Below are 27439 nucleotides of genomic sequence, written 5' to 3'. Positions count from 1 at the left end.
AAATTTGGGAAGGCAATGAACAGGATTGTGTGCAAAATCCACTTTAGGGAGAGAGAGAAAGTAGGTTGATTACATATGAGTCTGGGGGAAATAGTAGCCAGGTTGATTGGTAAGAAGGACTGATAGGTGGCTGGTGAGAGATGTTAAAGTTATAGGGAGCAAAATGTGTGTGCAGCAACTCACATTACTGGTATCTGACATGGTACTTAAGGAGCAGCTAGTAAAGAAGAAACCTTTGCACCAAAGAGAAAAATATGGAAGTTGAAAACGAAATAGTAAGGGATGCCCATAACGAGATGATTCGAGTTGTGGCTGAAAAGGGAACTGTTAACAGAAGTGTTAATGAACAGTACAGAGCTCTCAAGAACAGTCTTTTGAGAGTTATTGATTCAATGTGTGGATGAACAAGGGTCCCTCCAAGATATAAAGAAACATGGTGGTAGGATAAGAGTGTAGAAGCCGCATTTAGGGTTAAATAATTATTTTTCCTGGAATGGAAAGCGATGGTAACAGAGGGGAATAGTTGGCTGCTAAGCTCAGGGCTAGAACGGAAGTATACAGGGCAAAGTCATAGTCTCAGAGACTTTCACTGAACTTAAATAGTGCTGAAAGGAAGAATATGGTATTTAAGGTGTCAGATCAGATGAATAGGCTCTCTGTTATCTTGTTTTTGTTTTTTCTTGGAGGGAACAATCTTGTGGGCTTTTGGCCTTTGGTTCCTTCTTCCTTGCATTTAAAAAAATGGAGGGGGGGGGGGATATCATAGGTGAGCATTGTGTAAAGAATGATGAAGGAAAGAGTGGTGTTTAGTGAGGATGTTATAGATGCTTGGAGAGAGCATTATAACGGGTTGCTGAATGAGTTTGACAGGAACAGGGAAGCTTTGGAGTAGGCAGATTCAGTGCTTTTTAGCCATGGCCTTTGGTTAATGTTACTACCGTGAACAAGGCAGTAGGCAGGAAGGAGTTGGGGAGGGTGGCAGGTGTGCCTGGGTTGATTCTGAAATGATGAAGGCCTCAGAAGATATAGGAATTGGGTTAGTTACGTGTTGGATAAATTCAATTATAAATCAGTGTGTTGTTCCAAATGACTAGCTGAAGAGTGTGATTTTAAATTCATGCAAAGAGAATGATCATGTCATGGTAGGAGGAAATTATAGAGCCATAAAGCTTTTGAACCAGATAATGAAGGTAATGGAGAGAGCCCCAGAAGGTATGATTAGAGAAAGAATGAATACTGATGAGATGCAGTTTGGATTTATTCCAGGCAAAGGGACCACTGATGTCATATTCATTGTCCAACAGATTCAGGAAAATGTACAGGAAAGAAAAGATAGTTGGACTATGTTTTTGTTGATTTGGAGAAGGCCCTTAACAGAGTCCCTGGGGAGATGGTGAAGTAGGTAGTGAAGGCTTGGAAATGAGGAGGATCTGGTTGGAGTGGTTGTGGCTGTGTGTGTGGGTGTTTGCACCCGGGTGAGAGTGAATGGGGATTTTGAGTGATGAGTTTTCTGTATGTTGGTGTGCATCAGGGGTCAGTCGTGAGCCCTGAAGCAATGCAAGAAGCAAAATACAGTTCAGAAAATATGGGTAAACATAGTGCTCCAGTGCATCTTAGCCACACAACATGCCGACTGGGGAATATATTGTAAGTCATGTAATTTAATTATTAAAAAAAAAGTTAGACTGGAGAAAAATGTTTGATAAACTTTTACAAGATGCAGGTCAGCCCTGTAGCAGCTGAGCATATAGTAGGTTCACACAAGTGCAAAAGAAAGAGGGAGAGGTAAGACGAGTGATGCATGTGAGTACACAATATAGCAGATTTTGGTGCAGTACAGTACTGTATTGGTTTGTCCCCAAATGGCCCCGTACCCTGAGGCGCAGAAAACTGGCGTCAAGTGCTTTTGTCAAGAGTTGATCACACATTGTCAACTTCAAGGGGAGATCATAATACCTCATGAAGCACTGTAATTGTGGATGAGAAGTAATGCGTCCTTTCCTCAGTTCTTTTGAGTATAGGATGATTCCTTCTGTTGCCACTTCCAGTGTTTGCAGGGTGTTGTAAGTTTCTTGAAGACTTTTCCTTGGGTATCTCCAAAAGGACAGAGCGTAGAAAGAAAAAGCATTACAGTAGACCCCTGGTTTAATGGACGCTGTTACACCAGAGATTGGATTTAACAAACATTTTGAGGCACCATGGACAAACCATCGTACAGTACATATCAGACACTATCTGGTAAATGGGAAAAGCAGTGCAAACCTACCGGACAACTATGGGTCCAATGAACACTTTTTTGTATTAAACGTATACCGTCCGTTTGATGGGGCATATGACGCAGGCCTACTGGATCACTTCCAACACATGGTGTGACTCAGAATGTAGTTACCAATGCTGACGGCAGTTGTTCCCACCCACATGGGTTAGTTATAAAGAATTGCTGTGACAAGGGTGTGAAATTAGGGACCCAGTTAGTGTAAAGTGGGTGTAGTTTTCATCATTAATACTATAGAATGCAATTTTACAAGTTTATTTTCCATTATATGGTTGAAATCCCACTTCATGGGGGCACTGTCGGACTTACTGGATTATCGGCTTTGTTGAATCAGGCTTTCCCCAATTGATCAGTATAGTATAGAGAAGGTCTACTGTAATTACCTTCTTGTTGCATCACATAGTAACTGATGATGGCCTGATTATGTCCCATATTGTAATTGTATGTTTTAAAGCCAGTTTCTAAATATGAAGACCAGTGATTTGTTTGTGTCACCATTAAAATACTAAAGATTTAACTTTAATCTGTTTTACATAAGTGTCCATTGTACAGTCGAACTCCTCCAACACAAGATTCTCAAATGTGATGCTGGGATATGCATGGTGGCATAATTATGAATCTCTTATACATTTCAATAAATTTTTTTAGATGCGTGTGTTTTGAATCACCTGGGCAGGGTAAAAATCTCAAGTCAGTCTTACAGGAGGGTGTGGTGCCACTGGTTTACTTTGATTACTGCTACTTTCATTCATGTATTTTCAGAGACTTTCTTTTTTCTCACAATGTCCTCGTAATTGACATTCTCAACTGTCTCTTTTAGCCCATGTGAAAATGAAATTTGTTATAATTCTCTGAGCATTATTAGTTTTTGAAACTAATTTTGCCCCCAAATAATTCTAGCAGTATGCCCCTTTATTTTGACTTATTGTCGTAATCGAATAAACAGTCTGTCTCCACTTACATCTGTCCAGACATTTCATCAGTGAGTATGCGAGGTATGATATATATGCTTAGGGAGGTTGTGATGAGACTGGGGAAGTAGGCCATTTAGAAAGAATCATCACAGATTTACAGATTAAACAATGTTTCATAATGGTTAACTGTTACAGACCATTTTGTTTTTGTGTTTTGCAGCATAGTAATTACTGTACTTTGACTGTAAGTGACATCATTGTAAGAGTTTATAAATGTTACTACTGGTTAGGCAAACTAAGGCACCCCCACCCCACCTGCAATACATTTTGGCAGGGGTGTAATGCACCAATTTTTTCACTATAACTTGAGCAAGAATACTGCATAGTTGTCAGCTATTTTGGGAGGTTAATATATGTAGCAGTGCTGCATGTTATGTTCAGATTAAAACAACTGATGGATTTGTTTTCTTACTTATAAGTTTTTCTATCTGTCTATCTAATGCCAGACGCCTTAATCCCGTTTGGGGTGACCACAAACAAATCGCCTTCACGTCACCCTGTCCCCCGCCATTTCACTGCCCTGCTCCCAACTCACACCCCCCTCTCTCATATACCTCTCCACCCCTTCCCTCTATCTCATCCTCGGCCTCCCCCTCCCTCTTCCCCCCTCCACCTCACTCACATACACTCTCTTCGTCAGTCTCTCACCCTCCATCCTCTCCACATGGCCAAACCACCTCAGTGTGTTCCTCATAACGCTTCCTGTCACATCCACATCCACACCACAATGCCTCTTTATATCCTCATTTGTCAGCTTGTCTCTCCATGTGACTCCACAGGCTCCTCTTAAATAACTCATTTCCACTGCTCTTACTCTTGACTTGTGTCTTTCCAACAACATCCAAGCTTCACTTCCATACGTTAGAGTTGGTATCACAATACTGTCATGTAGTAACTTTTACACTTCCATGCTCACTTCCCTGTTTCTTATCACTGCTTTCAAAGAACCAGCAACCTTTTTAATCAGATATAATTGTACAAATTCCATTTTATGAGAGAGGTGCATCAACAGATCTGTGTAATACTGTGAATTTGTTTCATTAGTTATACAGTAATGTTTTGGTTGTTATGCATAACTGGTATTCCATCTGGTGCGTATGATGAAATTGCGCGATAACAAAAGCGCAGAACCTGTGGGATTTATCCTAATTTGTACTAAGTACCTCACGCATAAACCCAGCTTTTCCATTTTATAACAGTTTATACGTACTGTTATGGTAAGTATCAGAAACATTGTGGGCCTGGGAATGTAACAACTTATATTTCCATAGAAAATAATGCAGTATTGTACAGTCAGACCCTTACTTACGAAGGATTGACTTATGAAAAATCTGCAGATACTGTATGAAAAAAATTGTGTGTATGTGGGGGGGGAGGGGTCAGTCATAGCAAGGAAGGATGAGGTCAGGTGAAGACACTGATAAGGAGATGAGGTGATAATTGCAGTTCAGGGAAGGGTAGGGGATAAGTGGTGGAGTGGAAACAATAATGGGCTTTTATCTGGGGGGAGAGAGAGAGAGAGAAAGAGAGAGAGAGGATTGCGCAGAAGTAGGTATGGAGTAGAAAGGCGATGGGGTAAAGTGAAAGAACTTTATGTCGTTAGTAATTATGAAATTAGGGCTGGGTTGGACAGGTACATGAGAGAGAGAGAAAGAGAGAGAGAGAAAGGATAAACCAGAAGGAGGTATGGAGTAGAAAGGCGATGGGATAGAGGGAAAAAACTTTGTGTCGTGTGTAATTATGGGAGTAAGAGTTGGGTTGGATAGGTTCGTATGAGAGAGAGAGAGCATAGCATAGAAGTAGGTATGGAGTAGACAGGTGGTGGGTTTGAAGGAAAGAACTTTGTGTCATTATTAATTATGGGGTTAGGGTTGGGTTGGACAGGTATATGAGAGAGAGAGATGGACTTAAAAAAAAAAAAACTTATGAAAGACCTTCAAGAACCAATTATTTTCGTAAGTTAGGGACAGCCTGTATATATATATATATATATATTTAACACAATCGTTGCTGAACACAGCCTTCAGGAATGTACACTCAATCCTCGTAAATCGCGGCAGTTTGGGTCTGGACCACTGCCGTGATTTGCGAATTCCGTGATTTATGAATAATAACTCTTACGTGAAAAATTATTTTGGGTCTGGGCTTTGGCCAACCTGCCCCCACAGCACCCTACCTACACCTATTTAGGCATCATCAAACACAAACATACAAATTTAGGAATATTCAGTACATGTATTAAATAGAAATAAGCAATGTTAAGGGATCTCACCTTAATCCCATGATGAAATTGCTTAAGTGAATGGAGTAGGGTGGTGTTGGGAAGAACTTAGAACCTCTCAGCACTCGTTCTTCCCAAACCCTTTTGCCAGCTTTGAAAATTTCTCTCCCCTCTTAACATGACGAATGAGTTCCAAACGTTGACTGTACAACAACAGCGGCAGCTTCTTGATGCCATACTGCTTAGAGTGCTTCATCAGGGGCTTGGGAGGGGCCATGGCAGGTAGGAGGCAGGGGAAGTTGCACAAATAAGGCAGGTAGCTCTCATACTCCACGGCGATGGTCTGTAGTGTGTGGACTGGCGGGACAAGAACAACAACAACATGGTGGCATTAGTATGCACACTTGCCACCAGGGACGCACGGTGATTGGTTGTTGGGTCGCGATTTTCAGTTTGAATTCTGCGGTTTACAGTTCTTCTCGGAAAAGGCCCACTTGGGTGCCTAGGTCTGCGATTTTCGTGACTTAACAGTAATTTAAGGTTGCCGGCAGTCTGATGGCCACTTAGCCGTGATTTATGAGTCCGTGCTTTACGAACACGCGATTTAGGAGGATTGAGTGTATCAACTGTGTTGGGGGGGGGGGTCATCTGTATTTGGTTTCTAAATATAAAGAACAACATATCTGATGTAATCTGACTTTTTTTTTTTTTTTCCAATTCAAATCTAAAGAAGTTCATCATGAAATAAAGAATTACACTAAGATACTATACTGTATATGTAAATCCATTTGTAAAAAATATTTGCCTGTAGAGTATTATGACTTATGCAAAGGTATCTGCAACCCAGTTGCAAAAATATTTGTCTGTCGAGTTTGGACCACAGTACTGCAGTTTCATACCACTGTGTTGGACTCTTGACAGACAGTGACTGCATTTCTCATCAGTCAGAGTATGATTATATCATATGCTTGTTCAGCGATAAAGGTTCCTTTGATACAAATTCTTTCTACTACATATCCTTTCCAGTTTTACATCCTGCCCTTCTCCATCTGGATCCCTTCCTTCTGTTGTTGCATGTGTCTTTTCATTTTTTCAGTCTTATCTCCATTTTTTTTTTCTCTCTCTCTCTTCATCATATCTGTCACTCTGCACGCCATCAGTTTCATTTATACTCTCTTTCTTGTTGTGATTCCCATTCTATATGTAATGGTACTGCTTTACCTTCCCAGTATCTGCGGAGTGTGCGGCCACTGATGGATGATGAGAACTACACTCGCATGGAGGGCCTCGTGAAGGACTTCCAGAAGGGTATTGGTGCCAAGCTTCAGAGGTACATTACAATTTTCTTTTTAATATTGGTACATAACTATTTGTACTGCTCAATTGTTGTTTTGACCCAAGGTCATCTGAATGTGAATCGGATTGACTGCAGGCTCAAGTTATCTTTACTGTCTGTACAGCACAGTTGTTTTTTTGACCCTAGGTCATCTGAATGTGAACCTGATTGACTGCAGGCTCAAGCTGCCATTACTGTCTGTATTTTTAGGGAACAGGGAAGGTATTGAGGGATGTTTGTGTTACCAGACAGGGAGCCCCCATTTATATTGGTGTCAGTACAGTATGTGAAATAAATCTCCCTCCAGCATCGGTACACAATAGTATGCCGCTTATACTGCTCATTCTGTTACAGTACAATATATTCAGCATTTAACCTGTCATTGTTCTGGATATAATGGGGAATAATATATTCAGTAATTTTAAAGAGCATGGAAAGGTGAATGAATATGTCAAAAGATTGCCATGTGGATTTTGATGTTTTTGTTGTTGTAGCCCCAGGTTCATCTGGACATGAACCCTATGAACTCCAGGCTGAAGGTGCTTTTCTCCTGCAGTCCACCATCAGCCGCTTAAGGAACAGGGAGGGAGTTGAGGGGCGTTTGTATAAGTAGGCAGTTCTGCCATCCATTTATACTGTAGACCTTCGTTTACCGTGATTTGGTATGTGATGAATCGCTTATATGATGACCAAGAAGGTGAGAACATTTTTTTATGCACAAAAGCATTTTTGCTCATATGATCATTATGAGTCCATATGAAGGCTCACAGGTCAATGTACGATCACCATTTTTGTTTATATGATTACCAGCATGCAGGCTTACAGTAGTTTATTACAAGATGGTCTTGGAACTTGGTCACTGTTGGATGTGTCAGTGTTAGTGATGTAACAGTACAGGTAGTGTGCTGTTGGTATTCAAGCAGAAAGTGTAGTGCAGTGAAGTGAAATAACTACCAGTTTTGGTGAGCTGGAAACTTCATTTTAGACTTTGTTGGGTGAGTGACCCTTGGCCAAAAACATATCCTACTGAGCTCATGTTACACTGGTAATTAACTGTTTATACGATGAATCATTGTCTGGTGGATTATAAAAAACAAACATCCTCATTGTGAAATGAGGGTTTGTTGTGTTGGTTCCTGTGCTAGAAGGCACTCTTTTTCAGCACTGGCTTTCAGTGTACTATATATTTTCAGCTCTTCCCCTCCATTTACAACTATGTCCTCAAATGAACAGAGGGATGCTAATCACAGCTATGAACACAGTAGATGTTTTGGAATTTGTGAATTAGTGAAGCAGAGAAAGACAGAATAATATGAACTATTGCAGTGAACAACATGAGCAGAAGAGTGGGGACTTCTGCAGTGGGGAATATTGTGAGAAGGTGGAATATAGAGAAAGTATTCAATGATTTATCTCTCTCTCTCTCTCTCTCTCTCTTTTTTTTTTTTTTTTTTTTTACACCATAAGGTGTTTATGGCATTCATGGATCCGGAAAAAGTATATGACAAAGTAGACAGAGAGGGAATGTGGAAAGTTTTGCGCATGTATGGTGTAGATGGTAAGCTGCAAGGTGCTGTCAAGAGTTTTTATGATGGTAACGAAGCATATGTAATGGTTAATGGGCATCTAAATGAATGGTTCATGATTGGTGTGGGCATGTGACAAGGTTGTGTGATGTCCCCATAGTTGTTCAATGTATATATGGATGGGGTGATGAGAGAAGTAAAAACATGAGTAATGGCGAGAGGGATGGCGTTGGTAATGAATGGTGATGGATGGAATATCTCAAATTTGTTGTATGCTGATGATTCAGTACTGCTTGCAAGATCCGGACAAGAATTTGGTAGGCTAGTGCAGAGTTTTGCTGAGTCTGTGAGCGTCGTGCCTTGAGAGTAAATGTAGAGAAGAGTAAAGTGATGCTTATTGAGAGAGAAGGTGACTCCCAGTGTGATGTCACAGTGAATGGAGAGAGACTGGAATTGGTGAGAGAGTTTAAATACTTGGGTACAGTGATAGAAAAGAGAGGAAAATGTGCAGAAGAAGTTGAAAGTAGGTGACACAAGGAAGAAAAGTAGCTGGTACAATGAAGGCCTTGATAAGAAACAGAGGCTTGAGTGTTGCAGCTGCACGAGGCTTACATGAGGGAGTGTTAGTGCCAGCTTTAACATATGGTTGTGAGACTATGGTGTGGGATGAAAATGAAAAGTCAAGAGTAAGAGCAGTGGAGATGGGACTGCTGAGGAATGTATGTGGAGGACAAAGGGTGGATAGGATACGAAATAATGTGATTCGTGAAAGATGTGGAGTGAGGAAGTCGGTGGACACCAGAATCAAAGAGAGTGTCCCCCATTCTCTCCACTTGCCTGAACCATCTTAATGTACCTCTCCTCATCTCGGCACCAACATGCTCCAGTCCCATCCTACCTCTTAACTCTTCCATTCCAAACCTAGCCCCGCCAGGCCTCACATTCAAGGATGCACTGTACATCCACCTAATCATTGTCATTTCCGTATATTTGAGCCTCTGAATATCCTCTTCCTTTACTCCACAGGTCTCACTACCATACAGCATTACACTCCTAACACATGCTGCATACAAAGATCCCTTAGCATGGAGGGAGAGCCCTGTCACTGTCAGGAGAGGCAACAGCTCCATGAACCTCCTCCAACCACTCATTACCCTAGCCAGCCCCACCTCCAGCATGTCCCCCAAATACTCGTGTGCAAACACAAGAGACTCAGCAGCATGATAAGTCTTTTCCCATATGACAGTTTTTGTATGCTTTCCCTGACACACCACACACACACAAAATCTACATTATCTCACAGTCTACTTTTAATACCACTATGTCTCATATGCACCCACTAATCACAAATACTGCACAAGATGGAGTTACTTCCCACTCCCTTGTGGCAAACATAGATTAAAATTTTTATTTAAACTCAGTCCATAACATGAATAATTTAATGGGTTTATGTTCCCTGGTAATATCCTCTAACTGTATTCCGATGATGACCATGTGAGCTGTCTGAAAATTTGGTGAAATACATGAAAGGAAAATGCCAGCGAGTGTCCTCTCCATCCTTATATGGAAATTATATTGCCATGGGTCTATTGCTGATGTGTTGTCTATTGATCTGCTTATCAATCTGTGTACAGTATCTCTCTATGTCTGCCTGTCTGTCTGTCTATCTGTCTATATCTCTCTGTCTCTATGTAAAGGTGAAAATTGAGAATTGCAAGGCTTGAATACATACATAAACTTATGTGTAAAATTTAATGTGTGGATTGCAGCAGTATGGTCATTTAGTGACCATCACCAAATGACTTCATATGTTTGTCATCTCAGATATGATATGACACACCAACCCATGATTAAATTTTGCTCAGCTCACCATAGTAATGGAATTATTATGGTTGGAAATTTGCCTCTTTGTGAGAAACCAGGAGCTACCTGAACGGGACTCATTCTAGCCAAATCCTGAGTTAATTGCCAGTTAGTCTAATAAGCTGTAACTTAAGCATGACTTGCTAATTTTGACATTTTATTTAATCTTTGTCTCCTTCCCTTAGCCACTGTTGGCATTGCATTTGATTTAGCATTAAGAGCTCGTTTTACTAGGCAGGTTTAAGCCCTCATCGGTTGCTAAAGCCATGATAAATGAGTCAACAAGTGCATGAATTTCATTCGTAGTAGCTACTGTAGCTTTGTGTCTAGGCTTAACATTGAGGGTGGGGATGAGAGATAATAGATAGCCTAATATTAAACTATAATTGTGTGATCCTACTCCTGGAAGAAACTTCATGGTACGTTGTTAAAAATCTTGTTCGTATGAGTTAACTTGCACACCATTGGTTAACTGGTTCTGGCATGTTTGACTGTGCACTGTTCACTTCAAATGTGTATAAAATAGCTATCTCTTGATCTTGAATACTGAGCTGTAACAAGATTAACACTAGTACATGACTAGCAGGGGTTCCTGATGTTGCCCTGGCCAAAAAGACAAACACTCTAATCCTATTTATTCTACAGTAGTTCAATCTTTCTACCCCAGAAAGACCATGTACCTCTTATGCTTTTGAAGAGGGATTGTAAGAGGTCCAGACACTTTCTATTTTAGCTTTCGCAGACTATCGCACAGTATTTGTGCGCACTTGTTAAACACTACTGATGACCTCAAATGACCTCGGAGGCCATCCTCACATAGCCTGTGTCCGAACTGGAGGTCATGTGAATCTCTATGCCAAAAATTAGGCTGCAGAGGTACTTGGTGTTTCCTGGGCCAAAAAAGGTGAACACTCTACCGGTGACCTCAAATGACCCAGATTTGAATTTTGACTCCCCCCCCCCCCCATAACCATTCTTGGGTCACCCTGATTCAGAATATGTATGGGTCTGGGGGTCTCTGACTCGTGGTTTGGTCGTGATTGAAGGACAAACAAAAAATGCGGCTCTTTTATAATGTATATACAGTACAGATAGCACCTTAGTTATGAAGAAGTGCCATGGAGAGGATGCTGAACTGTAGTATTGTCTTGTTCTGCTTTTGAGCTACAGAAATTTAGCAGCAAAAAGACAAATATTTATCTGCTTGTAGGTCTTTCACTTTACCTAGGCAGAGTTTTCAGTTATTTTGCAACCTAATTCCTATATCTCAGTAGCAGAGAAAGAATTCTGTGACTCTGCATCCTTTTCATAGCACATCTTCATGACTACCACCATATTCTAGTTTTAATCTTATGTTACAGCTTGGTATTGCAGATGGAGAGATGGCAATTTTATGCCTAGTTAAGGTGAACAGCGTAAAGACAGGCCATATTATATGATCATGTTTCATTGCTAGAAAACAAATTGAATAATGAATGAGAGGACTGAACATCTGGTTCCAGTGAAGATGCATTTCAGGACACTGCCAAGCCCAGGACCTAAGTTTAGAAATCTCTTTCCCACACCGATAAAGATACTTCCGTGAGAAAAAAAAGTAACATACCTGTATGTATGTAATTAAAAATGTATAAAAAGTAAAAATAAAATATATAATAAAGAACAGAAGAACTATACAGTAATAGATGAGTGAGTGTGAGCAGTCAGGGTATATTGAGCAGGGAAGTCAGAGTGGGTGCTGCAAGGTGACTCGTGAGCAGGACAGGGCCGAGTAGCAGGCATGTCAGCAGTCATATTGAAAGAAACATGTCTGTTGCCTTGCATATGGGGCTCATGTAGAGTTTTATAGAGTGTTGTATGGAACTGAGGCATACAGTACAGGTACCTGTACTCTTCTAAAATTTTTTTTTTTTTTTTTTTTTTTTTAATGCGAGGAAGAAGGAACCAAAGGCTACAAGCCCGCAAAACAGTTCCTTGTAAGAAAAACAACAAAAACAATACAAAAGAGAGCCAAATTCAAGATCTGTTCATTTCGAGATGCCTGGACACACTGCATTTGAAAGACTGGAGATCATAGGAAGAAGGAAATACAGACAGAGGGAGACTGTTCCAGAGTTGACCTGTTGCATAAATGAAGAATTGGGAGTAATGGTTAACTCTTGCATTAGAGAGTTGAACAGAAAAAGTTGAACGGAAAAGGGATGCGAGTTTATTGCTAGACGGGTGCGTAGCACCCATCGTAGAGGTGCAGGGATGCAAGCAGACAGTTCAGAGGAGCATTGACCATGGAAGTAGCGATAGAAAAGAGATAAAGAGGCAGCAGTGCGGCAAAGAGACAGAGGTTGAAGGGAGCCAGTAAGAGGAGCAGAGTTAATGAGACAAAATGCCTTTGACTCCACCCTATTGAGAAGAGCTGTATGTGGGGAGCCTCCCCACACATGAGAGTTGTACTCCAGACAGGGGGGAATAAACCCTGTGTATAAAGTCACTTAGTGATGGCCAAGGTAAAACTGCAAATAAAATGGTTGAAGAGACGAAGGGGAAGACAGGAGGAAACAGCTCCTGTGAAAAGAGTGGAGAAGTTGCAAGATAGTGAGAAAATGGCAGAGTATAAGAGCATAGTGGAAGAAAGATTAGGAAGGTATGAGTTAGAGCAGATGGAAGGGGTGGAAGATGTATGTAAGATATTTATGGAAGAGATAGGCGCAGCATGTGAGGTGGTTTGTGGAGTGAGGAGGAAGAGATGCAAGGGTGTGCAAGGGACAGCATGGTGGAATGATGAGGTGAAACGAGCTGTGGAACAAAAGAAGAGGGCCTATAGTGTATGGCTAGCGAATAGAGGTAGAGGAGAAGATGAGAGAGAGAAGAGAGAGGTATATGTGAGCATGAGAAGGGAGGTGAAGAGACTGGTGATGGAGAGTAAGAAGAAAGTGGATGAAGAATTTGGGAGGAATCTGAGCGTGAAATGGAGGGAGAGTAAGAAATTGTTTTGGAAGGAGGTACAGAAAGTAAGGCAGTGTGAAAGGGGAAATAGTAGGGAAGTGAAAGATAGGAATAATAGATTGTTGGTGGAGAAGAGAGAGAAATTGAGGAGATGGAAGGAGCACTTTGAGGATTTGCTGAATGTAGAGAGTGAAAGCAGTGTGAGTATAAGTGGTTGGGGAATGGCTGGGAGAAGAAGAGATGAGTGGAGGGAGGAAGAGATCAGTAGGGCAGAAGTAGTGGAAGCAAGATGGGAAAGGCCCCAGGAATTGATGGAGTGTATGGTGAAATACTGAGGTATAGGAGTGAGATTGCTGTGGAGTGGATATGGAAGTTGTGTAGATTGGCTTGGGAAGAGGGAAGGGTTCCAGAGGACTGGATGTCGGGTATAATTGTTCCTTTATACAAAGGAAAAGGGGAGAGAGAAGTATGTGGTAACCATAGGGGTATTTGCCTTCTTAGTGTGACTGGAAAAATATATGGTAGAATACTCACTGATAGGGTTAGGTATATGACAGAGGAGGTAGTTGGAGAAGAACAAGGGGGATTTAGGAAGGGAAAAGGGTGTGTAGATCAGATATTTGTTCTAAGATGTTTAGTGGAGAAGTATCTAAAGAAGGGAAAGAAAGTGTATGCTGCCTTCATGGACTTGGAGAAAGCTTATGACAGAATAGATAGGCAAGGTATGTGGAAAGTATTAAGAATATATGGAGTGGAGGGGAAACTGTTGAGTGCTGTGAAGAGTATGTACGAAGGAGCTAGGGCTACGGTGCGAGTGGATGATGAGCTGGGTGAGTTCTTTGATCTCAGTGTGGGACTGAAACAGGGTTGTGTGATGTCTCCAGGAGGTGTAAGGTAGGGCAGTGGATGTGGGGGTGGCTCTAATGAATGAGGGTGAGATTTGGAAGATTCCAGTTTTGCTGTTTGCTGATGATACAGTATTGTTGAGTGAAGATTAATGGAAGTTGCAAGGTTTGGTGAATGAGTTTGGGACAGTGTGTAGGAAAAGGAATCTGAAAGTTAATGTAAACAAGAGTAAAGTTATGGTGTTTGAGAGGAATGAAGTCACAGAATGTACAGTGAGGTTGGATGGTGAGGATATGGAGAATGTGATTGCATTGAAGTACTTGGGTAGTGTGATGATTAAGGATGGAACTTTGGGGGATGAAGTGCGTGAAAGGGTACAGCAGGAAAGGAAGATTGTTGGTTCACTGAATTCAATGATGAGGAAGAGGGAGGTGAGTATGGAAGTTAAGAAGTCACTGCATGTTAGTATTGTGATCCCTACCCTGATGTATGGAAGCGAGGCGTGGACCTTGCAAGAGGGGAACAAGTCAAGAATGAGAGCAGTGGAAATGAGTTACTTGAGAGGAGCTTGTGGAGTGACATGGAGGGACAGGTTGACAAATGAAGAAGTGAAGGAACGTTGTGGGGTGGATGTGTATGTGGTTGAGAAGGTTAGGAGAAATACACTGAGGTGGTTTGGACATGTGGAGAGAATGGAGAATGAAAGACTGACCAAGTGGGTGTATGTAGGTGAGGTGGAGGGAGGGAGAGGGAGGGGTAGACCGAGGATGAGGTGGAAAGATGGAGTTGAGAGGTATATGAGGGAGGGGGGAGTGAGTTGGGGGGAAGGTAGTCAAATGGTGGGTGACAGAGCGACTTGGAGGCATTTTGTCTGCTGACACCCTTTGCGGGCTTAGGGCATTGGGCTATGGATAGATAGATAGATAGATAAAATCAACAACTGTGCAGGGGTAAAGGAGGTATGGAGTCAGCTTAGCACACCTAAACTCTTGGAAGCAGATTTTACCAGAGATATAATATGATCTTTCCAAGATAAATCCCGAATGATTGAAACCCCAAGCATGTTCAAGGATGATGGTGGATTGAGCAGGATATTACTAAATTTTAGTGGGTACTCCTGTGGAAGATTCTGTCGGGTTGATAGGTGTAAAAACTGAGTCTTAGATGCATTAACCCCTAAACCGCGGCCGTCAACAACCGACCCCCCCCCCCCCCGTGTGGCGGGGTTGTATCGCGGTCTGAGTACCTGTAGGAAAATATTTGCCAAAAATCAGAGATTAACCCTAGAACATTATAAGTTTTATAGCAGATAGTACTTACATTCAGCTTTCTCCAGAGACAGGTGTTGAGCCTTCGTGGACTACACAAGGACTTGTGGAGACTTGCAAAGTTGGGTAACAAAATCTTCACTTCCACACCTCCACCAACCCGGTTTCCCCTCTACCACAGCCTCATTCTGTCACAGTAAACGTTATACTACAACGTACAGGTAGTTTGGAATCCGTATTTGTACAATAAGCACTGAAAATAAGGCTAAAATCAACGAAGCATACGGCCGACATGCAGCGCGGCGGCGGTCTTCCCATCACTCAACAAACATTTCCATTTTCACAGCTAAAAACATGTATACTACATTATTTTCAATCATATTACTTCCCAAAAGATCACCGTGGCGCGGTTTTATTCTGCCTTATGCCCGTCACTTTATTCTCGTTTCTGTTGGCCGCTCGCACTGACTCGGAAGAGCTAGAACTCGCCATAATGTCACTGTGAAAGCCTGCGGTAAACTGACGCTAAACAGGGGCAAACCGCGCAAAAAAAAGCTAGTGTGACAGCTGGGGAAACAAGCTTTTCCTATTAGCATAAACTGCTTGTGAGAGGAGAGCGCAGATTTACAGTTCTGAGCAGTCAGAGCGCTGCCATATATCACAGCCAGGCTGGCTGGGCCGTGGTGGTGGGGGGAGGGGGGAAAAACGCGATACTTGGCAACAACGGAGGTCAGTAGTACAAAGGTAAAGTATGCTAATTGTAGCTAAAGGGTGGTGGTACTGATAGACAATACCAGCTGGAACATCCTTGCCCGCGTTTATTCAAAATTAACTCGAATCGCAAACGCGACGATCCGCCGTTATGTCCTTTTTGGCGAGTGTTGCAAACGCGACGACCCACGCTTCAGGGGTTAAAAACAACAAGATTATTTTTATCCCAGTCAGAGATAAGAGCCAGGTCAGACATTAGGAGTGCCATAGCCTCATCCCTTGTTTGTTGAAGTAACTGCAGGGATGGACGTTGCTGGAACCGAATGGAAAGGTGAAGGGTGGAATCATCAGCATATGAGTGGATAGGGTTAGATGTACAGCTTAGAAGATCATTGATGAATAAAAGGAAGAGAGTTGGTGATAGGACAGAGCCCTAAGGAACACCACTGTTAATAGTTTTAGGAGAAGAACGATGGCCGTCTACAACAACAGCTATAAAATGACCAGAAAGAAAGCTGTAGGTGAAGGCACAGATAGAAGGATAGAAACCGTAAGAGGGCAGTTTGAAAATAAATTATTTGTGCCAGACTCGATCGAAAACCTTTGAGATGTCAAGTACAATGGCAAAGCTTTTGCCAAAGTCCTAAAAGGAGGATGACCAGGAGTATGAAAGGTAGGTGAGGATATCACCAGGTGAGCATCCCATACGGAACCCATACTGACGATCAGAAAGAAGGTTGTGATAGGAAAGATGCTTTAAAATTTTTCTGTTAACCCCTTAACCGCGGGGCGTCACTTTCGCGATGCTTGGGAGCAAGGGATCATACCGTGGGGTGACACTTTTGTGATTCTGTGTTATTTTGAATTCACCCGGGCTTTCAAGTGGTGGCTTGTATCATCTATCAGTACTGCCAATGTCCAACACTAGTCAGCACTCCTAATCTCATCTGTACTCCCATCCATTGTTGCCAATTTAGCCATTTCTCCCTGTTCTTGACTCCCCTCCCTACCTCCCCTCCATTACCCTATCCTCTCGCCTGCCCGGCCATGCTACGCTAAGTAAATCTTCCCTGGAATTTTTCACTGATTTCATCCATTGAAATAAGCCCTATGCCCTATTTTTATACCAAATAATATATACAAGAAAGAAATAAGGTAAGTGAGAGTGCCATACACCTAGAATTGGCTAATTATGACATGACAGCACCTCACGTGCACTCGTTCGCTAATTTTCGCTGTTTATTTTCCCTTGAAATATGCCGTATAATCTATTTTCGTAATAAAAATATATATAAGAAAGGAAGGGAGAAGCCTAAGTGATATTTACATTCACCTGGAACTACCTAATTATTGCAGGCCACCACACTGTATTCTACGCTAAGTAAATCTTCCCTGGAATTTTCCACTGATTTCATCCATTGAAATAAGCCCTATGCCCTATTCTTATACCAAATAATATATACAAAAAAAAAATAAGGTAAGTGATAGTGCCATACACCTGGAATTGGCTACTTATCACCTGACAACACCTCACGTGCATTCGTTCGCTAATTTTCGCTGTTTATTTCCCCTTGAAATATGCCGTATAATCTATTTTCGTAATAAATATACATATAAGGAGGGAAGGGAGAAGCCTAAGCGATATTTACATTCACCTGGAACTACCTAATTTATTATGTATTGTCGTGGTTTCCTGCCAATCATTTCATTGCTATATATTAGCAGGTCTCACAGGGCTGAAGTTGGTAGTATTGCACTCACCCTAGCCAGGCGGCAGGAGACCACTGCTATCAGTTCACTGTCATCTTTGAAGTTGGAGGTATGTCTGATTTGTTCCTGCTAACTTCCGCCGCTTTTTAGCTGCATGCAAAGGGCCCTGTGACCTTTACCCCCTACTAAACCTCGTGTGGAAAGAGGTAAAGGGGTGACAATTGATAGAGAGTGACTACGATCTTTTTATTGAGTAAAACAGTGCAAGTGGAATTGTAAATAATGTGTAAACAGCAAGTGAAAGCAGTGAATGTAAATATAAGTGAACAGTGGAAAATAGTTTTATAAGTTACTTCAAGTGACAGTGCATAACACAGTGTAAATAAAATAGAAATGTAAATAATGTAAGTAAAATAGAGAATGTAAATAGAAATTTAAATGAGTAGTATTATAAGAATACGAGTATATATACTAGGAGTAATGAAAGTGAAAGTTTCACTCTAGCATGTATGAATACTATGAGTTAGAGTTATGAGAGTGAAGGTGAAAGTGACATTCACTCATAATGCTTGTATACAGGACGAGAAAGTGAATGCTACGTATTTTACTGAAAGAAATTGAATCCCTACAGTGACAATAAACTACTATTACTGAAGGAAACTTATGGATAAAAGACTGTAAATATATATAAGTGTTATACAGTAACAGAAATATAAACTGTGAGTGTTTTTATGAATAATTGACAACACTAGCGGTGTGTCAGTTTAGCTGCTAATTCCACCGGATCCACCAACCTATGTAGCCGTTATATGGAATAGCACAGCTGACTACATATTATGTGTTCTGCTGTTATAGTATAACTAGACCACCGTGTTGGAGATCGATGACACTGTCTGTAGTACATGTCAGCCACTCACCGTCACTGCCCGACACTTTCCACCAAAGGTCCTCTGCCACTAGAAGGTGGAAGCTGGTCTGTTATATTAAGTGGTAGCGTAAGGTGACAGAAATAAGCAGATTAAATCTCTCTTTATTGGGCACAGAATAATTACAACTGCGACCCGAGAGATATGTAAGAGCGATACCACCTCCCTTGATAACTAAATGACTTCTGACGCTGTACGCTCACTGTCTCGAGTTGGGCGCGGTGCTGAGGTCAGCTAAAAGTGAGGTGCCAAGTATTTACATATACTCTGGGCTTATGCAAAAAGTAGAGATAAATGACAACTCTACTAGCACATTATACACCTCTATAGAATGGTATTAATTACATTCAGATATACCAACATAATAAATGGTTCCCCAGGACTTTACACTTACGCACAATTCAGATACCTTTTCACTTTTCCTAACCTTCATTTTATAATTGAAACAGGGTGGCACTTGTGGTCTGCCATCCACCTTCTTCCCTATACCACAGCTAACAGCGAAATGATATTTGGTTGTTCATCATTCACACTTCATTACACACTGTTAATTATGACTAAACAGCTTTAAAAATTATTATGTAAAATGTGTGATACTACAACTCTTATGGAAAAAGATGTTGACACCAGAACATCAAAATAGAAATGTAAATAATGTAAATAAAATAGAGAGCGTAAATAGAAATGTAAATGAGTAGTACAGGAAACTCGCACGGAACACGTGGGTTTCGTTCCTACCATGCCGTGTTAGGTGCGAAATCGCGTATATTTAAACTACTCCGTATTTTGCTCCCTAGACCCCCCAAATGTGTTGTTTTGCTGTTACCTGTCACTGGTAATTACTAGAAAGCACTTTAAATGGTTAGAAGGTTTATTTAATGTTATAACTCACAAATACAGTACTCCACAGCAAAACTTCAACACACAAATACTGTACGTAAACACAAGGAAACATTCCGACGCCGATCATAGGTAATCATTTAAATCAGGTTAACTGGTACCAGGGCTTTATTTAATGCTTTATCTTTTTTGAGTGCTTTAACTTACAAGTACATACCAGAACAGTACATATTTAACTTAGAAATGCAATACTGTGGAAAAGCTGTACAGCAAGTCTTTAACGAACAAACAAAAAAGGCAATATTCCGACGCCGATCATGGGTAATCATATAAATCAGGTTAACTGGTTACAAGGCTTTATTTAATGCTTTAATTGCTTACAAGTACATACCAGAACAGTAAATATTTAACTTACAAATACAGTACTGTAGAAAAGCAGTACATTAAGAGTTTAACGAACAAACAAAAAAGGCAATATTCCAACGCCGATCATGGGTAATCATATAATTCGGGTTAACTGGTTACAAGGCTTTATTTAATGATTTAACTTTATTTAAGTGCTTACAAGTACAGTACATTTGAGAACAGTAAATATTTAACTTACAAATACGTACAGTACTTTGGAAAAAACGAACAAATAAAAAAGGCAATATTCTGACGCCTATCAGGTAAACTGGTTATAAGACTTTATTTCTTGCTTTAACGTTATTTAATAGTACTTTAAGTTGCACATAAACTTACCAGAACAGTACAGTACTGTAAATATTTAACTTACAAATACTGTGCTACTGTACTCGGGAATGTCTCACTCACTGAATAATTTCCCGCCTAGATCGTCACGTAATCAAAACAAACCGCGCGCTGCGGTGACGTTCAAGGATTTGATCTTTCAAAGGCCTCTCCTGCGTTAATTTGTAGTTTTCATAATGGTTCTTTAATCTTATGTTGTCTTATATGTATCCCAGCCCTTACCGTGTATAATTGCGAGCGCGTTCCGTGAGATCGTGTTCCGTGCGAGTTTCCTGTATTATAAGAATACGAGTATATATACTAGGAGTAATGAAAGTGAAAGTTTCACTCTAGCATGTATGAATACTATTGAGTTATTAGAGTGAAGGTGAAAGTGACATTCACTCACAATGCTAGTATACAGGACGAGAAAGTGAATGCTACGTATTTTACTGAAAGAAATTGAATGCCTACAGTGACAATAAACTACTATTACTGAAGGAAACTTATGGATAAAAGACTGTAGATATATACAAGTGTTATATAGTAACAGAAATATGAACTGTGAGTGTTTTTATGAATAATAGACAACACTAGCGACGAACAATCTGAAGTGGGATGGTCATACGCCCTCGTAATTTTCATTGCTTTCACAGTGTTTTTTTTTTTTTTTTGGAGTATGGATTCCAAACTATTTGAGAATCATAGAATAGTGTTTCTAGTGATAATATCAGGCTGTGGTAATCATATTACGAGTTGTCGGGAAGTGTAAAGTGGAGAATTCGTTACCCAACTTCAGAGGTCTCCACAAGTCCTACGGTACTCGACGAAGGCTCAACAAACACCCAAGGAGAAAGCTGAAGGTATGTGCCATAAGTATATCTGATTTTAATATTCTAGGACTAATAACTGATTTTTGGCAAATATTTTTAGAGAGTCTGTCGGAGTGTGAATATGCCCGCGGGAGCCGCATGTCAAAGCAAAACAAGCCCGCGGTTTAAGGGTTAAGAATAGACTCAAAAACTTTTGAGACACAGGATGTTAAAGCAAATGGATGTTAGTTAGAGGGTTGGGAGTGGTCACCCTTCTTTGGGGCTGGCTGAATGAGAGCAAACTTCCAGCAGGATGGAAAGGTACGAGTTGAAAGACAAAGGTGAAAGAGTTTATGTAGGCAGGGTGTAAGCACAGAAGCACAGTTCTTGAGGACAACAGGAGGGACTCCAGCAGTCCCATATGCCTTGTCAGTACTGAGGCCAGTGATGGCAGAAAATACATCAGCTGAAGAAATTTTAATGTCAGCCATGAGGAAGTCAGAGGGGGGAAGTGATAGAGGATCAACACCGGTATCGTCTAAGGTGGAATTGGAGGAGAAAGTCTGAGTGAAGAGATCCGCTGTTTCAGTGGAAGAAATAGCTACAGAGCCATGAGAGTAGAAAAGAGGAGGGAAGGATGATGAGGTAAAGTTGTTAGAAAGGTTTTTGGCAAGGTGCCAGAAGAAGCAGCTATTGGGTGTTTACATGAGCAGAGTGAGTGCTGGGTGTACAGTAGGATGAGGAAGAGGATGGGTGGGTCTAACCTTTAAAATAAGCGCTTCCCATGGGTCAAACCTATTTTCACGCTGTCCATCCCTGCAGTCAACAGGAGAATTTGCTTGTACATTAGGTCCTCCAGATTAACAGGGATATGTTAGAGGTTCCTGCAAATTCGTAATTTCAGTAGATACTGGTCATGCCTCTGCTAAATAACCCCTGTTGCTGCAGATACATTATGCTTGCTGTACAGTAGCACTTGTCCCAGGCCCACTATTTATTGTGTTACATAAAAATTATACCCATTTTCTTATACTGCAGTTAGCTACCTATATTTCATGTTGGAAGTCTGAGAAAAAGTAAAATTTATTGACAGGGCATCAGTACCTTAACTTTCACAAAGTTAATCAGGTGACCATTAAGTTTTGAAAGGTTTATTTACATCCATACTGCTCAGGTAAGCATGTCCCATCGCGCAAAAATGTATGGCGGTAAGATCAGAAAGGGAAAGAGAGGAACTGAGAAGGGCTAACAAGATAGTATCAGTAGTTATAGAGGGTGACAATGAAGCTCAAGAAGAGATTGACGAGGTGTTTAGACTGGGATGGTACGAGGAAGGAGGGGCGAGGCCACTACAAGTGAGGTTTCAGTCTCGGTTCACAGTAAATGAAATCATTAATAGGACATGGAAACTAACTGAAAAGGTGGGGTTCAAGAATGTTTGGATAAGGAGAGATGCAAATGAGGAAGAAAGAGCTCAAATAAGGGATCTAGTCAAGAAAGCGAAGGAAAAAAATGATCAGAGAACGGAGGAAAAGAAGACAAAGTTCTGTTGGAGGGTTATGGATCAGAAATTGAGGAAGTGGTACTGACAGAGAGAGAAGGAGGGAATAAAAATCAACGAAAAAAGTTTCAAATTGGCATATGCTAATGTAGATGGTTTAATTTTGACAAGGTTAGAAATCAGTGATTTCTTGATGGTAAATGAGCCTGAAATTGTGTGCTTTGTAGAGGACAAATTAAGAGAGGATATCCATATGGGAGATGGTAAATACAAACTGTGGAGAAGAGGCAGAAAAGCAAAAATGGGAGGAGTGGTGATGGCAGTGAATAGCAACCTAAATGTGGGTAATGTGGAACTGTGAGAGGGTAGGGCTGAAGTGATAAATACCGGTAAGAGATTAGAATCTAAAGGGAAAGCTAAGAGAGACATTGCAGTAGTATAGCATATGTTCCTCCAAAGACAAGAGCCTGGAATGAGGATGAATACCAGGAGATATTATCAGACATGGTTAGGTACTTACAGAAGGTGACTGAGAAAAGCAACAGCATAATCATGGTGGGTGATTTTAATTGTAAAGAGGTGAACTTGGAGGAGTGGTACTCAGGAGGTAGTGAAGACTTGTGGGGTACACTGATAAATATAGCAGTGAATAATGTAATGGCCAAGTGGGTCAAAGAAGAGACAAGATTTAGAGAAGATGACACACCAGCAAGACTAGATTTAATTCTAACCAAGGAACCTGATGTAATTAAATCTCTGAAATATCTGTGTCTTACAGGAAAAAGTGATTATCTAGTGACTGAGTTCCTAATGGTAGAAGGGAACATGATGCCAAGAGATGAGTTTTATAGGCAGGGAAGATACAACTTTGTGAAAGCAAACTACAGGATTAAAGAAAATTTTTGAAAATGCAGATTGGAGAAAATTCAGAGAAACGAGAGATGCAGAGGAAGTGGGATATCTTTCTAGACCTCTATAATTTGAGTTTAGAAAAATATATGCCAAGAGTAGGTGGGAAAGAAAACAGGAAAAAGGATTGGTTTAATGGAAGGTATATTATAGCAAAAACAGAAAGGGATATGGCATGGAACAAATGGAGAAAGAGAGGTAATGATAGAACACTGGAAGAATATAAAAGAGCTAGAAATGAATGTGCAAGAATACGTAGACAGGAAGAAAGGAACTTTGATAAAGGTCTATCTATCTATCTATCTATCTATAGCCCGACGCCCTAATCCCGCAAAGGGTGGCCGCAGACAAAACGCCTCCAAGTCACTCTGTCACCCACCATTTGACTACCCTCCCCCCAACTCACCCCCCCCTCCCTCATATACCTCTCAACTCCATCCCTCCACCTCATCCTCGGTCTACCCCTCCCTCTCCCTCCCTCCACCTCACCTACATACACCCTCTTAGTCAGTCTTTCATTCTCCATTCTCTCCACATGTCCAAACCACCTCAGTGTATTTCTCCTAATCTTCTCAACCACATCCACATCTACCCCACAACGTTCCTTCACTTCTTCATTTGTCAACCTGTCCCTCCATGTCACTCCACATGCTCCTCTCAAGTAACTCATTTCCACTGCTCTCACTCTTGACTTGTTCCCCTCTTGCAAGGTCCACGCCTCGCTTCCATACGTCAGGGTAGGGATCACAATACTATCATGCAGTGACTTCTTAACTTCCATACTCTTAACTTCTCTGAAATATCTTGGTTAGAATTAAATCTAGTCTTGCTGGTGTGTCATCTTCTCTAAATCTTGTCTCTTCTTTGACCCACTTGGCCATTACAATATTCACTGCTATATTTATCAGTGTACCCCACAAGTCTTCACTACCTCCTGAGTACCACTCCTCCAAGTTCACCTCTTTACAATTAAAATCACCCACCATGATTATGCTGTTGCTTTTCTCAGTCACCTTCTGTAAGTACCTAACCATGTCTGATAAAGGTATAATTGACAAAGGTAAGGAAGAACCCAAATTGTCTTATAAGTTTGTTAGTGGCTAATTGAGAGAAAAGGAAGGAGTCAACAAACTAAGAGTAGTAGTTGTTCCCTAGGCAGTCTGGCCGAACAGCCCCAACAGACTAAGAGTAGATGAAGATGTCTTTAAAGATGCGGCAATGCAAGCTGGAATAATGAACAAAAGCTTCCAATTGGTCTTCACTAAAGAAGGTTATTTTGTGAAGGGGGAGCGAGTGCATAAAAATGTAGTGCAAAAAGATTTGAAAGTGGAATTATAGGAAGTGTATAAATTACTGGAAACTCAAGATGTAGGGAGGGCCCCAGGACTGGATGGAATCTCTAATTGGGTGCTGAAGTAATGCAGAGATTAGCTGGCGTATAAGATTCATGGTTTAATTGTATGTTCTTTGGAAGAAAGGAGTGTGCCTCAGGAATGGGAGAGGGCCAATGTGGTACCAGTTTACAAAGGAGGGAATAAGGGAGAACCCTTGAATTATAGACCAGTGTCTTTGACCAGCATGGTCACAAAATTGTGTGTGAAAATCTTGAAAGACGGATAAAATATTTGGAGGAGATGGACATTTTGGCATAAAGTCAGTTTGGCTTCAGAACTGGTAGGTCGTGAGTCTCTAATCTGCTGTGCTTTTACTCAAGGGTGATTCATGTGCAACGGGAGAGAACTAGCTGGGTAGGCTGTGTGTATTTAGATCTGGAGAAAGACTTTGACAAGGTAACCCTTAAGCGACTAATGTGGAAATTGGAGCACACAGGGGGACTGATGGGGAACCTCTTGGAGTGGATGACTGACTTCATGAGAGGTGGACAGATGGAAACCATAGTAAAATGACAAGATGTAAACGTGGAGAGAAGTAACAAGTGGAGTCCCACAGGGCTCGGTGCTAGTGCCCATAATGTTTCTGATTTAAGTAAACAATATGGTGCACAGAATGAACAGTTATGTAAGTCTGTTTGCAGACGATGCAAAAATGATGAGGAGAGTAGGAGTTGAAGAGGACTGTAAAATGCTGCTGGAAGATCTGGACAGGATTTATAGTTGGAGCTGGATATGGGAAATGAAATTCAACACAAATAAATACAAAAAACTGGAAATGGGTAAAAGTACCAAGAGGCCATCATGGAATTACCCGAGGGGAAAGGAACCAGTCACAAAAACGAGAGAAATGAAAGACCTGGGAGTGTTGATCCAGAATAATTTGTCACCTGATAAACACATCAGTAAGATGGTCAGAGAGATGTATAAGCTCTTGACAAACATAAGAATGCCATTTCATTATGTGGATGAGGAGATGATGGAAAAATTGATAGTGGCTGTGATAACACCCCAGGTTGGAATATGCAGCACTAGTGTGGTCTCCACATAAAAAGAAAGATATAACCAAGATCGAGAAAATATTTGGAACAGCAACCATGATGGTCCCCAGCCTGACAGATCTGTTGTACAGTGAAAGACTAGAAAAGCTTTGTCTTCTCTAGAAGAAAGAAGACAGAGGGGTGACATGGTTGCAATGTTCAGGGTCATGATGGGAGTACACAAAATTTACAGAAAATCTGTTTGTATGGGATGTGAGAGCAACAAGAGGACATGGAAAGAAACTGAAAAAGACAAGTTGCTTGAAGAAAATCAAGAAAATATAGATGTTTATATGGATGCACAGACCTGTGGAATAGCCTGGACAAAGAGATTGTCCAGTCTAAAAACATAAATGAGTTCAAAGCAAAATTTGACTTGTCGAGAAACAGAGACGGGACCCCACGAGTGTAGCTTAGTTCCTGCATAGCACAACTAGGTAATTACCATCCATCCATCCATCATCCAATCCTACGTTGCCCCCTGAGGAGTGTATGAGCCCGGGGGCTAGGCAAGATGGTCCTGACATTTAAGATGAGAGTGACCAGCCTTTCTCATCTGTGTGTGGCATTATGTGAGCAGTAATCCCAGCCACCCCTTGGATATAAACCTTCACCAGCTCAAAGCAACTGGAGTGCCATAATTACCCACTAAACCACCAGGTGCCAAAATTTGGTTATATCATTCATTGTAAATGGTTTCCTGGTGTACAGGAAACCATTTGTCTTGTGACTCAATGTAGAGTCATCCACTGGCAGAACGAAGAGGAAAGAATGAAGGAAAGAAAGACAGAAGAGGGAGTGTAAAGTCACCCATAGGCAGAAGGATGAGGAAAGAATGAAGGAAAGAAAGACAGAGGAGGATGGAAGGAAAGAAGGATGGAGGAGAGGAAAGGGCAGACACCTGAGAGCAGCAGTGCATCAAGTGAGTGGATACATGCATGCACATGCAAAGAATATTCTTATGTTTAAAACTGGACTAGTTAAATGTAGATATGGAGACAGGGCAACACAAGCCTACCTCAATTCCTCTATACTACAAATAGATAAATACAAATACTGTAGGTAAATACACTCCCACTCTCCTCCAGATCCCACAGAATGCCACATAAGTCTGTGGGTATCCAGTACCATGAGAGGAGCCATAAATAGAGCACTTGTTGCAAAAAGGAGCCATTTAGACCAAGCTGTATTTTATTGTGTACGACTGTTCAGCCTTACAATTTAACGATCTTTGTTCGGTAAAGGCCACGATCCCTGGGAAATTACTGAACAGCATGGTGGCCGGTTTTAACAAACTATCGGCTTCGCCAAGTGTCTGGTACCAGTTAGTACATTATATTGAGGGTGTACTGTACTGTACTAATGAGTGCAGGTAATTTGTGTTCTTTTCCACAAAAGGAGCTACAGGCACTGAGAATATTTTGTTATTTAGCAAAAGTGAGAGTAAGATCCATGTATGGAAAAGAGTAGAGCTGAATGTAGGCAACAAGCTCCATAAATAACAAATTGGAGACAGGCACACACTGCCCCCATGTGTTTTTGCATAAATATTAACTAATGCCCGATGAGTGTGGGACGGTGGAGTATGTATTGATTGGCCACTTTTTAATGCATCGTAGCA

The 27439-nt window shown here is 41.1% G+C and overlaps 1 protein-coding gene across 1 annotated transcript in view; it reads left to right on the top strand.

The window, feature by feature from the left end:
• whd (carnitine O-palmitoyltransferase whd) overlaps positions 1-27439 on the top strand; it is a 454516-nt gene that overhangs the window by 127745 nt on the left and 299332 nt on the right. The window contains exon 5 of the mRNA XM_080283386.1: positions 6700-6800. Coding sequence (XP_080139512.1) covers positions 6700-6800 — 101 coding nt within the window. The remainder of the gene's footprint in view (positions 1-6699; positions 6801-27439) is intronic.

This window comes from Coenobita brevimanus, chromosome 97, assembly GCF_032717465.1.
Source record: "Coenobita brevimanus isolate Jiangsu-jjx chromosome 97, ASM3271746v2, whole genome shotgun sequence".
Taxonomy (NCBI): Eukaryota; Metazoa; Arthropoda; class Malacostraca; order Decapoda; family Coenobitidae; genus Coenobita; species Coenobita brevimanus.
This window is presented reverse-complemented; position numbering and strand designations above follow the sequence as displayed.